The following is a 14,544-nucleotide window of genomic DNA, read 5'->3' on the forward strand; positions in this document are numbered from 1 at the left end:
CGCAACTCAAGACGCAGAAAGAGCCGATATTTCAGATTGAGTCCCAAGGAAGGAAGCTGATGTCCTAGTTCCAAAGCTGCCAGGCAGAAAGAATTCTTTCTCATTCAGAGTGGGGTCACAGTAGGGTCAACTTTTCTGTTTTATTCACACCTTCAACTGATTGGACAACGTCCACCCACATTAGGGCCTGCAATCTGCTTTACTTAGCTGTAAATGTTCATCTGATCCAGAAACACCCAGAATAAGGTTAGACCAAATATCTGGGCACCCTGTGGCCCAGCCAAGTTGGCACGTAAAATTAACCATTTTGGTTCCTGACACTGGAGCATTAACGGTAAATATCAGATGGGGTTGCATATTCTTGCACTGGAACAGGAGAGGGAAATGAACTTCTGTGTTGTTCAAACCAGTTTTGTTAGCTTTTGCTGAAGCAGCGGAGCCACCTTGCATTTTCCAGAGATGTCTCCTGTCTCCACTCACTTCCCCTTCCCTTGAAATGAAGTGGGCCCACGGCTCCCTGGTGGCCAGTGGAACACGGTGGAAGTGATGCCGCGTGACTTCTCAGAGGTCAGGAGATGCCGTGCCATTCCTTGTGAGCTGAAATCTTCTACTCGAAACCTTCAGCCATCAGGCCAGGGATCAGCTTCCCAGCAACCACCACGCTATGAGGAAGCCCAGCCTAAGCCACACGAAGTTGCGTGGAAAGCCGTGAGGCTCCAGGAAAGCAGATGTTCAGTCATATTCTGATCGAATCCCTGTAGGCCTTTCCCAAAGTCATGACCCATAGGCCTATGAAAAATAATAAAATGATGGTTGTTTTAAGCCGTGAAAGTTCGCCAGGCCCGTTAGCTCAGTGGGGTAGAGCATTGTCATGACAGGCCAAGGTTGCAGGTTTGATCCCTGGGCAGGACACCTAGGAGAATCAGCCAATGAGTGCATAAGTAAGTGGAACAACAAATCGATGTTTCTCTCTCTCTTCCCCTTTCTCCCTCTCTCTAAAATCAGTAAGTTGTTGGGTTGTTTTTTTTTTTAAGATTTTATTCATTTATTTTTAGAGGGGAAGAGAGGGAGAGAAATCTCAATGTATGGTGGCCTCTCATGCGCCCCCTGCTGGGCACTGGCCTGCAACCCAGGCTCGTGCCCTGACTGGGAATAGAACCATGATCCCTTAGTTCGCAGGCCCGCGCTCCATCCACTGAGCTACATCAGCCAGGATTAAAATCAGTAAGTTTTAAAAATACCAAAAAATAAAAAGTAAACCACTAACCTTTGGGCTGATTGTTTACATGGCAGTAGCTGACCGGGAACACTGGTATAACTTTTACAATATGACAGGTCAATTCATTTTTAAGGTGACTAAGGGGAACTGGAACCCCCCAAATCCTACGCACTGTGCAACTTCCGCAGGTCCATCTCCCTCACCGGGCTTTGACTTCCTCCTCTGTCCCTCGGCTGTACTTACCCTAGGTGTATTGATTTTCCATTGCTGAGTAGCAGACTTGGTAGCTTAAAGCAACAATAAATGCTTATTATCTCACACAATTTCTGAGAGTCAGAAATCCACAAGTGGCTTAGCTGAGTGGTTTGGACTTAAGATCTCTCGGGAGTGCCCTGGCTGGTGTGGCTCAGTGGATGGCACGTTGGCCTGCGCATTGAAAGCTCACTGGTTCGCTTCCCAGTCAGGGCACGCGCCTGGGTTGTGGGCCAGGTGCCCAGGTGGGGGCGGTGCTAGAGGCGGCCCATTGATGTCTCTCTCCCACATCAGTGTATCTCTCCCTTTCTCCCTCCCTTCTCCTCTGTCTAAAAATAAATAAAATCTTTTTAAAAAAACTCTTGGTTGCCGTCAGGATGTTGGTGCGGTCAGCTGTCATCTGAAGGCTTGACTGGGGCTGGAGCATGTGCTTCCAAAGAGGGTCACTCACGTGGCTGGAGGACTTGCAGGTGTTTCTCCAGAGGACAATGGCATTCAGTGTCCTCACGACATGGCAGCTGTGTCCCCTCATAGCAGGTGGTTTACTAGAGAGCAAGGAAGGGTTGCAGTGACTTCTTTTTTAAAGAGTTTGAAAGGTGGAAGGTAGGGAAAAAGAGAGTGAAACAGTAATGTGTGAGGAGACAGGTCAGTTGCCTCTCATTTGCCCCCTACTGGGGACCTGGATGATAACCCAGGCACGTTCCCTGACCAGGAGTTGAACCAGCCACGTTCGGGTTCGCAGGCTGGTGCTCAATCAGCCAGGGCCTCAGTGACTTTTAGTGACCCATTCTTGGACTTACACTCTGTCATTCCCACAATACCCTGTTAGTTGGCTGGTCAGTCCTATTCAGTATGGGAGGGGCATGAGTCCTAGGGGTGACAATCAGCGGGGTCCATGGTGGAAGTGGGCCTTGTGGTTTCAACACAGCGTCTTTATTATTGTAGACAACTTTGACTGCAGAGTTATCTGAAAAGTCTTCTCCCCTCTACTCACCAGCTGTACTCTTTAAAAGTCTGTAGCCCTGGCTGGTGTAGCTCGGTGGATTGAGCACAGACCTGTGACCCAAAGGATCATGGTTCGATTCCCAGTTAGGGCACATGTCTGGGTTGCAGGCCAGTTCCCAGCAGGGGACACACGAGACATAACCATACATTGATATTTCTCTCCCTCTCTCCTTCCCTTCCCCTCTAAAGATAAATAAAATCTTTTTTTTTAAAGTCTGTGGCTGCATTAAAAACTCTCTCCAAAACAAAAAAACCTCTTTCCCAATTCAGTTACTGAGGTAGAGGGAAGGCTAATTCTTTGGGTTCAAATAACAGCCATACATAAAGCCATCTTTGAAGTTAATAGTAAGCAGCCCTGGCTGGTGTGGCTCAATGGATTGAGTTTGGGACTCCAAAGCAAAGGGTTGCTGGTTCAGTTCCCAGTCAGGGCACATGCCTGGGTTGTGTGCCAGGTCCCCAGTAGGGGGTGCATGAGAGGCAACCATACAGTGATGTTTCTCTCCCTCTCTCCCACACCAGTCTGGGAAGTATACATTTTCTTATTCACAGAGAAACTTTGTCCTGTAAAACCATGCAGTGCTGGAAATTCCATCAGTAAACAGAAAACATGCAAATCTCGCCTGTCTCGGCCATCTGATACAGAGGAGCAGCCTCGATTTCCGACCCAGGAGCATGGTCTCAAAGGGTTTCTGGACGACCTGACACTTATTGTCTGCACTCATCTTCTAGTTTTCAAGGGCAGAGGACGCCGGTTCTTTTTCACAGTCCACATCTGATGTCGACCCTGCTTTGCCCTGAGCCTCTCATCTCCTTGTTACCTAAATTCCACGCTTCCTCCACATTCTGTAACAAGCCTACCTTCTCCTTGTTTGTCAAGATGCTCTATAGTTTCTCTTGTGCAGACTCCATCGTCGCAATGAGTCCGATAAACTTGACTGCATCAGACTGTGTTCCCGCTGATGCTAGGCTGATGGGCTGGAGCTCCTACAATCTTCAATTGCCATGGCTCTCAGCCACCCTTGGGACATAGATCCCTCCTCGTATATGCCCAAACCCTTCATCATCTGACTCCAGTCTACTTTTCTAATGCAAGTTCTTTTTTCTTTTCTTTAAGATTTTATTCATTTGTTTTAGACAGAGGAAGGAAGGGAGAAAGAGAGGGAGAGAAACATCAATGTGTGGTTCCTCTGGCACGCCCCCTACTGGTGACCTGGCCTGGCCAGCACGCAACCCAGGCATGTGCCCTGACTGGGAATTGAACCCACGACCCTTTGTTTTGCAGGCTGGCACTCAATCCACTGAGCTACACAAGCTGGGCCAAGTTCTTTTTTCTTATTATTTCTTTTTAAAGGGAGATATAATAATTCCATATATTAAAATGCATAGTTAGATGCACTTTATTGTTCTTATGTGTACAGTTGAATGAATTTTTATATTTATTTAATACATTTTGTTGATTTTTAGAGAGACATAGATTTGTTGTTACACTTATTTATGTATGCATTCATTGTTTGCTTCTCGTGTGTTCCCTGACCAGAGATCAAACTGCAACCTTGGCTATGGGGGAACCACGCTCTAACCAACTGAGCTACCCCTCCAGGACCAGTGAATTTTCACATGTATGCAGAGGCAGGCAATCACCACCCAGATCAAGATCTCGCACATTTCGGGCACCCGAGGAGCCTCTCAGGGCCCCACCCTGTCCATACCCTCCCGATGTATCACTAGAGATTAGTTTTGCCACTTTCGAAGATACTCCCTTTTATTTTTCACACAAACACCCATAGTCATTCATAGCCATTAAGAGACGTCCTGCTTCAGCGAATGCGGTTTTTGCCCTCCGCTGTTCCTGTCTGCTGTCTACTCGATGTTTCTTCTACCCTGGGAGAGTTCAAGTACCCCGGAAACTTCTGAAAAGATTGCAGTGAACGAACAAACGAATGAATGAAAGCTATAGCTGCAACAGAATGGGTGGCCAGCGGAATGGCGCCGCGAGGGGCTCCTAAAGGGCAGTGCTGATTGGACAGTCAGGCGACGACGGACGGTCGAAGTAGGTGCTGCGCGAGACAGGTGCCGCGACCTGAGCCTATGGCTCTGCGGGGCAGAGGCCCACGGCGGCCATTTTGCGGGGCAGTCACGTGAGTGGACGCACGCTCAGCGGGACGCTCACGTGACTGGGGGCGTGCTGCAGCCGCCTGGGCAGACCCGGCGAGAGCTGCGGCGGGAGCGGCGGTGATGGACGGGTCCGGGGAGCAACCCAGAGACGGGGGTGAGGCAGGAGGTAGACGGGCGGGAGGGGGGGCGATCCCCTCGCCGGCCGGCCCCACGATCTCGCCTGCCGGTCTCGGGGCGTGCGTTCTCCGAGCACTCCGGGTCAGAAACTCCCGGATCGGGTGCTGCCAGGCAGCTTCGAGCTCCCTCCTTCCCCGAGGTTCCCCGGTTCTCTGTCCTCCGCACCCCGATCCCTTCCTGGCTGGAGCTCTGGGACCCCCGAGCAGCTGGAGACCCCAGAATTCAAACCCCGGGGCAAGCCTGGGCTTGTCGCTGGCACCACTTCCTGGTGGGAGGGGCGCGTCTCCCCTCTGTCCCCTCAGGCCAGGATGCTTTAAGTGTTCCTTGAGCTTCCTCTCCCGGAAGACTATAGGATACAGGCCTACGCTCCCTGCCCCTTTCTCCATCAGAGACTCAAGTTGTCTGGGCTCCCAGTGACTTCGTCTACTAGGGACCCAGTAATCGAGGGCCCCCTAGCTTTGTCCTCTGTCAGGGATCCTGACTCACTCCAGTTCCCCTAGGGCCCATGAGTCCAGGCACGTCTTCCCTCCTCTCTCCTCTAGGGCCCACCAGCTCTGAGCAGATCATGAAGACAGGGGCCCTTTTACTTCAGGGGTGAGTGTGAGGTCTGATTATTGCAGAGCAGATTTGAGGAGTGACGCCCCCCCCCCCCCCCCCCCCGTTTCTGATTCTGTACCACCCTCCCCTCCATTCCCACTCTAGTTTCATCCGGGATCGAGCAGGGAGAATTGGGGGAGACACATCCGAGCTGGCCCTGGAGCCCAGGGTGCCCCCGGATGCATCCACCAAGAAACTGAGCGATTGTCTCAAGCGCATCGGAGATGAGCTGGACAGTAATGTGGAACTCCAGAGGTGTGGCAACCCCCGGGGCCCAGGAGTCCCAGCTCCCAACCCCCTCTTTCCTTAGGAGCACTGAGTCCAGGCCCACAGCCCCCATTTCCCTCAGACCCAGGGGTCCAGGGCCCCGCCACTCAACTCAACAACTCTTTTTTTTTTTTAAAGTGGTGCTTTTTTAAAGATTTTATTTATTTATCTTTAGAGGGGAAGGGAAGGAGAGAGGGAGAGAAACATCAATGTATGGTTGCCTTTCTTGCGTCCCCTGCTGGGAACTGGCCTGCAGGGAACCTGCCTGCAACCCTGGCATGTGCCCTGACTGGGAATCGAACCGCGATTGTCTGGTTCGCAGGCCCGCGCTCAATCCACTGAGCTACACCAGCCAGGGCTCAACTCAACAACTCTTCAACTCCTAGCCCTCCCCCAGGATTTTAAAACCCTCCTTCAGGAAGTCATTTCTCCCACTTTCCCGAGTGTCCGTCTTGCCCCTTCCCTCCACGTCAGCCTGTTGCTTTATATTTCGGTGTGTCTTGGGCCTCAGTTTTCTTATCTTTGGTATGGGGTGGATGCCAGTGTTTCCACGCTCTGCCTGATCCCTCCCCAGCACCAGCTCCCCCTTCCCTGCAGGATGATCGCGGCCGTGGACACAGACTCTCCCCGCGAGGTGTTTTTCCGAGTGGCATCTGAAATGTTTTCCGACGGCAACTTCAACTGGGGCCGGGTTGTCGCCCTCTTCTACTTTGCCAGCAAACTGGTGCTCAAGGTGCGCAGGTGCAGGGTGCTGGGCCCGGCTGGGGCGGGGTGGGGGGGGGGTTCCCCTTGAACCTGCAGGGGGCCTGGGAGTGGTGAGGTCAACCCTGGTGGCAGCCCAGAAGGACCAGAAACAGAGAGCTATCAGAGCCGGCTGTCTGCTCCTTCATTCATTTATTCATTCAGCAGACATGTGTTGGGCCTACTATGTGCCAGGCCTGTACTCCGCACCCAGGACACAGCAATGCAAAAAGCAGGCTAGTTGTCCACTCTCCAAGAGCCCGTCTTGAAGGGCGAGTGCTGGGAGCAGGAAGCTAGGGTGATGCGATTGTGCACAGCGATCAGGAAAGTCTTCTAAGAGGAGGTGGCATTGAAGCCAAAGGCAGAGTGACAAGAAAGATGCAGTGATGTATGAGGGTCCCGGGGAGGTATCTGGTAGTGGGCACAGCAAGTGCAAAGGCCCTGAGGTGAGACCAAGGCCTGGTGGGCCCAGGGCAATGAAGAGGCCCATGTGGTGAGATCAGAGGGAGAATTGGGCAGAGATGAGGGCAGATTGGGAGGGGTCTTATGGGGCCATGGAAGGACTTCAGCTTTACTCTGAGTGCAGCAGGGCCATTGGCTGTTTTTAAACAGGAGAATGAGGTGACCTGATTTAGAAATTTAAAATACTATTCTGGAAAAAAAGAAAAATATTCTAGCAAGTGTGGTCAAATGCTCACTGCAGAATTGAGGTTGCCGGTGGATGGTTGTTCATTTTGAAATTGTCTTACGTTGTCTCTGGAGATTGTCATGACAAACTGTTGGGGGAGGGAATTCCAGCAAAGTGTTCTGGTCATCTCGGGTAGAAAAAGGGATAATGGAGCACAAGGGCCAAACCCGGGAAGCTGGTGAGGGGCACCTGTCATAGTCTCTGTAAACAGCTACTCACCTGGACTCAGGCGGTAGCACTGAAGGTGGCGAGATAGATTTCTTGATGTCTCTGAAAGACTGAGCTAATGGGGGTTGAGTGCTGGAAGTGATGGGGACAGCAGTTGCAGTGATGGCGGGGCTGCGGATGAGCTGGGGAGCGCAGACGGGGAGAAGCAGCCAGATGGGGTGGGAAAGGGTTGTTCGGGAGGATGAAGAGCAGGCGGCGGCTCTGGAGGATGTGGAGTCTTACCTGGCCTGAGGGTCAGAAGAGCCTTCCCTGGGGAGGTGACCTTAGACCTGAGCTTTGAAGCTTGAGTGAAGGTTCATTTGGTGGAGACCCTTTTAGGCAGCAGAATCAGCATGTGCAAAGGGCCTGGGGCAGGAGGTGGGTTTGATGGGGATAAAGATAGGAGAGCAGGTGAGTGCAGCACAGAAAAGTCATAGATTTGGTTGCTGTTAAGTCAGCCTTCACACGGCCGAGCTGTCTGTTATCTATGCCTTTTGCTTTATCCCCAAGGGTACTGGGGAGCCATGGAAGGTTTGGGAGCAGGGCGGTTGACAGTGGCACAGTCGAGTTCACAATATATGAAGCTCACTCTGACTGGGAGTGGAAAAGAGACTGCAGGGATGGGAGAAGGGAGGCAGGGAGTTGACAAGGCCAGTTCCCAAGGCCCAGCCCTCCCTCCGCAGGCCCTGTGCACCAAAGTGCCCGAGCTGATCAAGACCATCATGGGCTGGACCCTGGACTTCCTTCGAGAGCGGCTGCTGGGCTGGATCCAGGACCAGGGTGGTTGGGTGAGGCCCCTAACTCACCCCCCTCCACACCTCTCTGGGACTCTTGGGCCTTCTTGACACACTTCTCTGGGACTCTTGGGCCCTTCTTGGGCCCCTCCACAGTGGTGCTCCCACCCCCGTACCCATTTTCAGACCATCGCATGTGGTTTGTAATGTGTTTTCCTTGTGTCTTATCAACCCTTGATTGAGCTGGAACCTGCTGACCTTTTTGTGACCTCTGACCTCCCGGTGACCCTTGACCTGACTCATACCTTGTGCCCTCCCTGATGCCTCCACTTCCTCTGGGATCCCTCAAGCTCTTTGATAAGCCTTTGACCCCAGCTCTTTAGTACCTGTTAGTCTTAGGCCCTTGTCCCTGCTCATGCCCTCCGACCTCCCCTTGTCCCCCCCTCATGTATCGGCCCACGGCCGAATCTCTGAAGTGACTGATGTCCCCGTCCCCAGGACGCCCTCCTCTCCTACTTCGGGACACCCACGTGGCAGACAGTGACCATCTTTGTGGCGGGAGTGCTCACCGCCTCGCTCACCATCTGGAAGAACATGGGCTGAGGCCGGCAGCTGCCTTGGACTGTGTCTTTTCTGCATAAATTATGGCATTTTTTTCCCAGGAGGGGTGGGGATTGTGGGTCAGGGGTCTTTTTCTTACTTTTGTAATTATTGGGGGTGGGGTGGGAAGGAGTGGTTTCGGGGAGGGGGGCAATAAACCTCTTTCGGGCCACACTCCCCGCGTCTTGAGTCACTGGGCCCCCTCCACTGGCTGTCACGGGAGATCAGGCCGCACTTGCTGACACGTGGGTTCGGAGGGTTCCCCATTCCTTCGGCGGGTTAGTGACGGGTTAGGTTCCAGCCCTGCCTTCCAGGATCCTGCAGTCCTGACGGGAACCAGGGTGACTTGGCATCACATGTGTCACCACTTAGGGTGTTGACCAGGAAGAGGAGCCAGGGCTGAAGGGTGGTGAGGGAGGGAACAAGGCCGCAGGGGACAGTGCGGGCCCCCTGGGCCTGGCAACCTCCACCATAAGGAAAGGACTGAGATGGAGCAGGGGGGAGGCGAGAGGAGAGGAGCTGCCTGGACCTGGAGAGGCTTAGGAAGCTACTGGAAGTAGGAAGGTTGAGAGGAGGGTAGGACCAGAGAGTCCAAGGCAGGAGACCGCGTCCAAACCTATGTTGAGGGGCCACCACTGGAGACTGACAGGCTGTGGGGCGGGAAGCACAGCTGGAGGAGGAGGAAGAGGAGGAGTTCTGGAGTCCGGCCCAGTCACCACCGGTGGGGGCATTCCTGGCGAGGAGCGGGCCCAGGGAAGCCCGTGTGAGGCCTGGCAGGTTTACACAGGAAAGGGATTCGGAAGGAGGCTTGAAGGACATCATTGGCCCTTTTTGCTAGTTCTCTCGTCTCTTTCTAGGTGTCTGTCCCCTTCATTCTCGGTCTCTATTCCTTTCTGTCCCTCTACCAGTCTCTCTGGGTCTTGCCCTCCACCGAGCTCCAGGATCTCCGTGCTGCAGGTCAGCTTTGTCTCACCCCTTCCTGCTCTACCTGGGAGCACGTTCTTCCCTAGGTGGGGCCAGCCTGAGGCTAAAGGTCTTCCACAGAGCTGGTCAATGTATAACCCAGTCCCCTCCGCGGCAGTGTGCCTGGGGCCACGGCCCCTCCCCCATGGACAGTCCCCAGAGAGCGAGAGTGAGAGAGATGTCAGCCAGATAAGATAGCCGGGAGCTGAGTCACCGCCTGCAGAGAGGGGACTCTAGGGCCACAGACAACCGCCCAAGGGAACTAAAAAGACTGTAAGGCTTAGAGACAAAGCTCGCTCCAACTCCAGGCCGCCCTACGGGGCCAGGGGGGCCAGACTTGGGTGAGAGACAGCCAGCCCTAGTTCCCGGGGTCTCAGCCACACAGCAGCCCGCCCACCAGGAGATGAGGTCAGCGAGGAGCGGGGGCGGGAGCCCCTTCCCGAGCTGAGTTCAGCGTGACTCAGCACTGCTGCTCCTCTGGCTTCTGGCCCAGATACTCCGGGAGGACCCCACACAACAGCCCTGCTCGGCACTTCCCTGTTCAGGGGCCACCCCGCCAGCTGCCCGGTCTACCTCCAATTGCAAGGCAGGCCCTGACCTCTCCCCGGACCCCTCAACCTGCTGGTAGCCTCCATTAGGGTCAAGTTCTGTCCGCCCCCACCCCACAACGGGGTTCTGGTGTGAGCCAGCCCTGCCTCCTAGACCCTTCTGGGCCTTGTACAGTTTTAAAATGTACCTCGATCGAGGACACACAGCCCCAAGCATCCAGGGCTTCTTATTGCGACTCAGAAGGGACACATGCCCTGGCCACTTAGCTCAGTTGGTTAGGGCTGTGTCTGGGTACACCAAGGTTGCCGGTTCAATCCCGTCAGGCACATACAAGAATCCACACATAAGTGCAATACATTTGTGGAACATCTTGTCCATGTAAGAAACAATCAAACTTGTAGAGAGAATATTTGTGAGAATATTTGAGCCAAACTTAAGACAATGGCCAGGGGGTAAGATCGCAATGGATTGAGCAAATGCTCCAAAAAATGGCAGTTTTGTACCTTATTTTATAGGTTACAATCAAAAGTGGATGCATAATGGGGTTACATGAACCCCACTGGCGACAGATTGGGGCAGTGGGAGAAAACGAGGTCGTGAAACCTTTGAGGTTGGATAAAAGGTGAAATGATACACACATAATTTTAAAAAAAAAAGTATTTATCTTAGAAGGGACGAGAGGGAGAGAAACATCTACCGGTTGCCTCTCACATGAGCCCCAACTGGGCACAGAACCTCCAACCCAGGCATGTGCCTGACGGGGAATGGAACCCGTGACCTTCCACTTTTCGGGGAACAAGCCCAACCAACTGAGCCACACCAGTCAGGATGACACATGCTTCTTTTATGGATACAAGATAGTCCACAGTCGTCAAGTAACAGAATGAATGAGGGGACTACAGTCTGGTGTCCCGGTGTCCTGGCTGTGCCCCAGGGGTTTGGAGACAGGAAAGTTACCTGCCATTCCCAAAGTCTGTTATCACAGATTCAAAATGTCAATACACAGGGACTATTAAAGTAAAAAAAAAAAAAGTGGCTTTTGTCAGGGAAGATTCTAGTCTAGGGCAGCTATTGCCCACCATGACCTGCTTTTAGTTAATAAGTGTTAGTTTCAGACCCTCCTATGTGGTCACTTTAGGTCTTTGTGTGCATAAGGCCGCCATGCAGGCCTCCCAAGCTGATCAGGTGGTGTGTGTGGCGCCTTTTTGTCTACAAACAGATCGATATTTCTGTTTCTCTTTCTCTCCCTGTCTCTCAAATCAGTTTTTTAAAAAAATTAGAAAAGAAGGAGCATGTGGCAGACAAGGGAGGAACAAGTTCAGAGAGGCTGCTTTGGAGCCAAAGAGAATTCCCAGCGTCTCTGGCCAACCCTTCAAAACAGCCTCCCAGAAAAGCAGCCTTGGAGACACCCCAAAGCTTCTATACATACCATTTCCTGCCTCCCAGTCTCGGCATTTAGAAAAACAATGGACCCCTGAAATAGCCCCAAGGTATTCCAAAGGGTCCCAGGCTGTTTCTCAAGGGCTCTCCAAGCCCCTTTACCTCTGAATAAAGCCCCTTCTAGGCTTCGAAAAAGACCCTTCTCCCCAACTCCTAGAGGTGAGCCCCCAGGATCCAGAACAACTGCCCTTTTAATCTTGCAGACCACCTCAAGGACCTAAAGACCTGCCCTAAGAAACTTTCCAGAAAAATGGAAATTCCATTGTGAACATGAAGGCTTCAAAAAAAAAAGCTCCACCTTGTAGCAAACCCCAGGGCTCCCCACCAACCCATCCTCCAGATCCCCAATGCTACTGAAGGACGATCTCACTGCCCTGGAGACTATCCAATGACTCGGGGACCCCTCAGCGCATCCCCCCAAACCCAATAATCTGAAGGTCTCCGCACCTCTGAGGAAGAATTCCGGGACTCCAGAAAAGTCCATGCTCTCAGAGACAACTCCAGAATCCAAAAAACTTTACTGAGACACCCCAGGGCAAAAGGGTCATCATTTTTTTTTTTCTAGCTTTTTTTTTTTTAAGATTTTATTTATTTATTTATTTTTTAATTTTTATTTATTTATCTTTAGAGGGGTAGGGAAGAAGAGAGGGAGAGAAACATGGATGTATGGTTGCCTCTAGTGCGTCCCCTGCTGGGAACTGGCCTGCAGGGAACTGGCCTGCAACCCAGGCATGTGCCCTTACTGGGAATCGAACCTCCATCGTGTGGTTCGCAGGAAAGGGTCATCACTTTAAAGGGCTCCCAGAGTCCCCATTAATCTGCCACCTACCAGAGACCCAACCCCCCAAAAGCAGCAGATTCTTGCACCCAGCCCCTCCCTCACCCCCAACTAATTCCCCATTTCACAACAACCTCGAGTTACGGGCGCGTGACTTCCCCTACTCTGGGTTGGAGGTGTGGGACATGTATATGCTCTGGATTGGTCACTCCGGGCTCAGGCCCCACCTACCGCCAACATTGATTGGTCAATTGCTCTCCTCGATCGCTCCACCCCTGCGGGGGACCAAAGCTATAAAAGAAGCCGCCTAGCGGTCCTTCTCACAGTGCTCTCGGCGGTCCTGGGATCTGTCTCTTGCTTCAACAGGGTTTGGACGGAACAGACCTAGGGACGCCCCTCTTTTCCAACTCCCTTCCATCTCCTTTTTTTAGTGACTATCTTCGAAACCACCTCAGCTTTCCTCAGCCTCCGAGACCAGCCGGCACCGTTTTTTCCACCTTAATTCTTCACTGCCGAACAACCATGAGCTCCCAAATTCGCCAGAATTATTCTACCGAGGTGGAGGCGGCCGTCAACCGCCTGGCCAACCTGCATCTGCGGGCCTCCTACACCTACCTCTCTCTGGTAAGAGTCCCCAGAATGCCCCCAGGCCCGATGCCCAACAACTGCGCACATCTGGCCCTCTGTGCACGCGCTGGCCTTCTTTGTCCTGCTGAGTAGCCAGAGGGCGGAGTCTGCGCTTCTGGCCTCGCCTCCCGCTAACCCTTCTTTCTGCCATCTCTTCCCGCAGGGCTTCTATTTCGACCGGGACGATGTGGCTCTGCAGGGCGTGGGCCACTTCTTCCGAGAGTTGTCGGAGGAGAAGCGTGAGGGCTCTGAGCGTCTCTTAAAGCTGCAAAACCAGCGCGGTGGCCGCATTCTTCTCCAGGATGTGGCGGTAAATAGGGTGTAGGCCTGTGGACTACATTTCCCAGCAGTCCCTGCGCCCCCGGCCCCTTTGCGTTCGCGGTTTAACACCTCGAGGGCTTCTGGGAGGCTTTCAGACCCCAGTGGGTTCTTCATTGTGGCTGGAAGTGTAAGCACAGCCAGTTCTGAGTCCGCAGCCAGGTCTCCCGGGCCGTGTATATGTAGGGGTCTGCAGGTGATAGACGTCTCTCAGAGCAGGCCCTGTGGGAGAATGGAATAGTTTTTAGCTCTCTGTGGGTTATGTGGCCCGTTCTGAGCCTTCCCTGTCTCCTATGTAGAAGCCTTCCCAAGATGAGTGGGGTAAAACTCAGGACGCCATGGAAGCAGCCTTGGCCTTGGAGAAGACCCTGAACCAGGCCCTCTTGGATCTGCATGCCCTGGCTTCTACCCGCACAGACCCTCATGTGAGTACCCCCTTTACCCAACTCTATCATTCTAAACCCTTCCCTGGAATGAAACTTATGTTTTCGAAGTCTCGATCTCATCGGGTGAGTTTTGGTACTGATAGCACTTCCCAAACAGTCCTGCTGTTATCTACCAGTGGCAGAGTTTTCTCTCCTTTCTTTCACTCAGATCTGTGACTTCCTGGAGAACCATTTCCTCGACGAGGAGGTGAAACTCCTCAAGAAGATGGGCGACCACCTGACTAACATCCGCAGGCTGGGAGGCCCCCAGGCTGGGATGGGAGAGTATCTCTTCGAAAGGCTCACCCTCAAGCACGACTAGGAAGGCTTTGGAGCCCAGAGGCCTTTGAGAGGCCCCTCTGCATTTCCGTGGTGTCTGGCTTTTGTCTGAACCTGACAACCCTGGAACCCTCTCCCATGCATTGGACCAAATGGAAACAATAAAGCTTTTTGCAGCAGCTGCTGGGTCTGTGTGTGTGTGTGTGCGCGTGCATGCGCTCTCTGGGCAGTGCTATGGGATGTACTCTCACCAGACTAAGGGGACCAGCCTGGCAGAGAAGAGGCCTTTGCCCAGCTGTTCTGAGGGGGGAGCTCCCCAGGGTGTGTGGCAGTAGCCAGTTCTCTGCTTGCCAGGCTAACGGCCCCACCTAGGTGGGGGAAGCCCCAGCTGCAGGGAGGGTCTAGTTTATTCACCACCTGGACCTGGTTGGTGGCTGCAAGCTCACACTGTTCCCAGTATCCGGTAGTAACCATAAGCTTCTAGTGTGTCGCCCAGTGATGTGCCAAAGTGAAGTGAGTCTGGCTGTTTCCAGGAAGGTCAGCCCCTTTGTATGGGTGAGTTG

At 53.0% G+C, this 14,544-nt stretch overlaps 2 protein-coding genes across 4 annotated transcripts; both read left to right on the forward strand.

Moving 5' to 3' along the window:
* Nucleotides 1–4,659: 4,659 nt before the first annotated feature.
* BAX (BCL2 associated X, apoptosis regulator) lies at nt 4,660–8,712 on the forward strand. 3 transcript variants are annotated; one of them, XM_037130206.2, is made up of 6 exons: nt 4,660–4,745; nt 5,311–5,362; nt 5,471–5,620; nt 6,230–6,365; nt 7,952–8,056; nt 8,501–8,712. In XM_037130206.2, exons 1-6 carry the CDS (start codon nt 4,712–4,714, stop codon nt 8,603–8,605), a joined length of 582 nt encoding a protein of 193 aa, XP_036986101.2. In that variant the 5' UTR covers nt 4,660–4,711; the 3' UTR covers nt 8,606–8,712. The 3 variants fall into 3 exon arrangements, with proteins under 3 accessions (XP_036986101.2, XP_036986785.2, XP_053515768.1); XM_037130890.2 differs by lacking the exon at nt 5,311–5,362 and having other exon boundaries at nt 4,667–4,745; nt 8,501–8,711; XM_053659793.1 differs by lacking the exons at nt 5,311–5,362; nt 5,471–5,620 and having other exon boundaries at nt 4,672–4,745.
* Nucleotides 8,713–12,635: 3,923 nt separating this feature from the next.
* Nucleotides 12,636–14,160, forward strand: LOC119036075 (ferritin light chain). Its single transcript, XM_037128070.2, has 4 exons — nt 12,636–12,956; nt 13,123–13,269; nt 13,577–13,702; nt 13,872–14,160. The coding sequence occupies exons 1-4, from the start codon at nt 12,855–12,857 to the stop codon at nt 14,022–14,024; spliced, it is 528 nt and encodes a 175-aa protein (XP_036983965.2). The 5' UTR covers nt 12,636–12,854; the 3' UTR covers nt 14,025–14,160.
* The last annotated feature ends 384 nt before the right edge of the window (nt 14,161–14,544 follow it).

This window comes from Artibeus jamaicensis, unplaced genomic scaffold (genome assembly GCF_021234435.1).
Source record: "Artibeus jamaicensis isolate MK-2021 breed Jamaican fruit bat unplaced genomic scaffold, CSHL_Jam_final scaffold_804, whole genome shotgun sequence".
Lineage (NCBI taxonomy): Eukaryota > Metazoa > Chordata > Mammalia > Chiroptera > Phyllostomidae > Artibeus > Artibeus jamaicensis.

Bases quoted from the DNA above. Each gene is read 5' to 3' on its own strand.
- LOC119036075 (XM_037128070.2), top strand. From the start codon at position 12,855: ATGAGCTCCCAAATTCGCCAGAATTATTCTACCGAGGTGGAGGCGGCC. The intron at 13,270-13,576 runs GTAAATAGGGTG...TCTCCTATGTAG, and splicing joins TTCTTCTCCAGGATGTGGCG to AAGCCTTCCCAAGATGAGTG. The intron at 13,703-13,871 runs GTGAGTACCCCC...TCTTTCACTCAG, and splicing joins CTACCCGCACAGACCCTCAT to ATCTGTGACTTCCTGGAGAA.
- BAX (XM_037130206.2), top strand. From the start codon at position 4,712: ATGGACGGGTCCGGGGAGCAACCCAGAGACGGGG. The intron at 5,363-5,470 runs GTGAGTGTGAGG...TTCCCACTCTAG, and splicing joins GGGGCCCTTTTACTTCAGGG to TTTCATCCGGGATCGAGCAG. The intron at 6,366-7,951 runs GTGCGCAGGTGC...CTCCCTCCGCAG, and splicing joins CCAGCAAACTGGTGCTCAAG to GCCCTGTGCACCAAAGTGCC.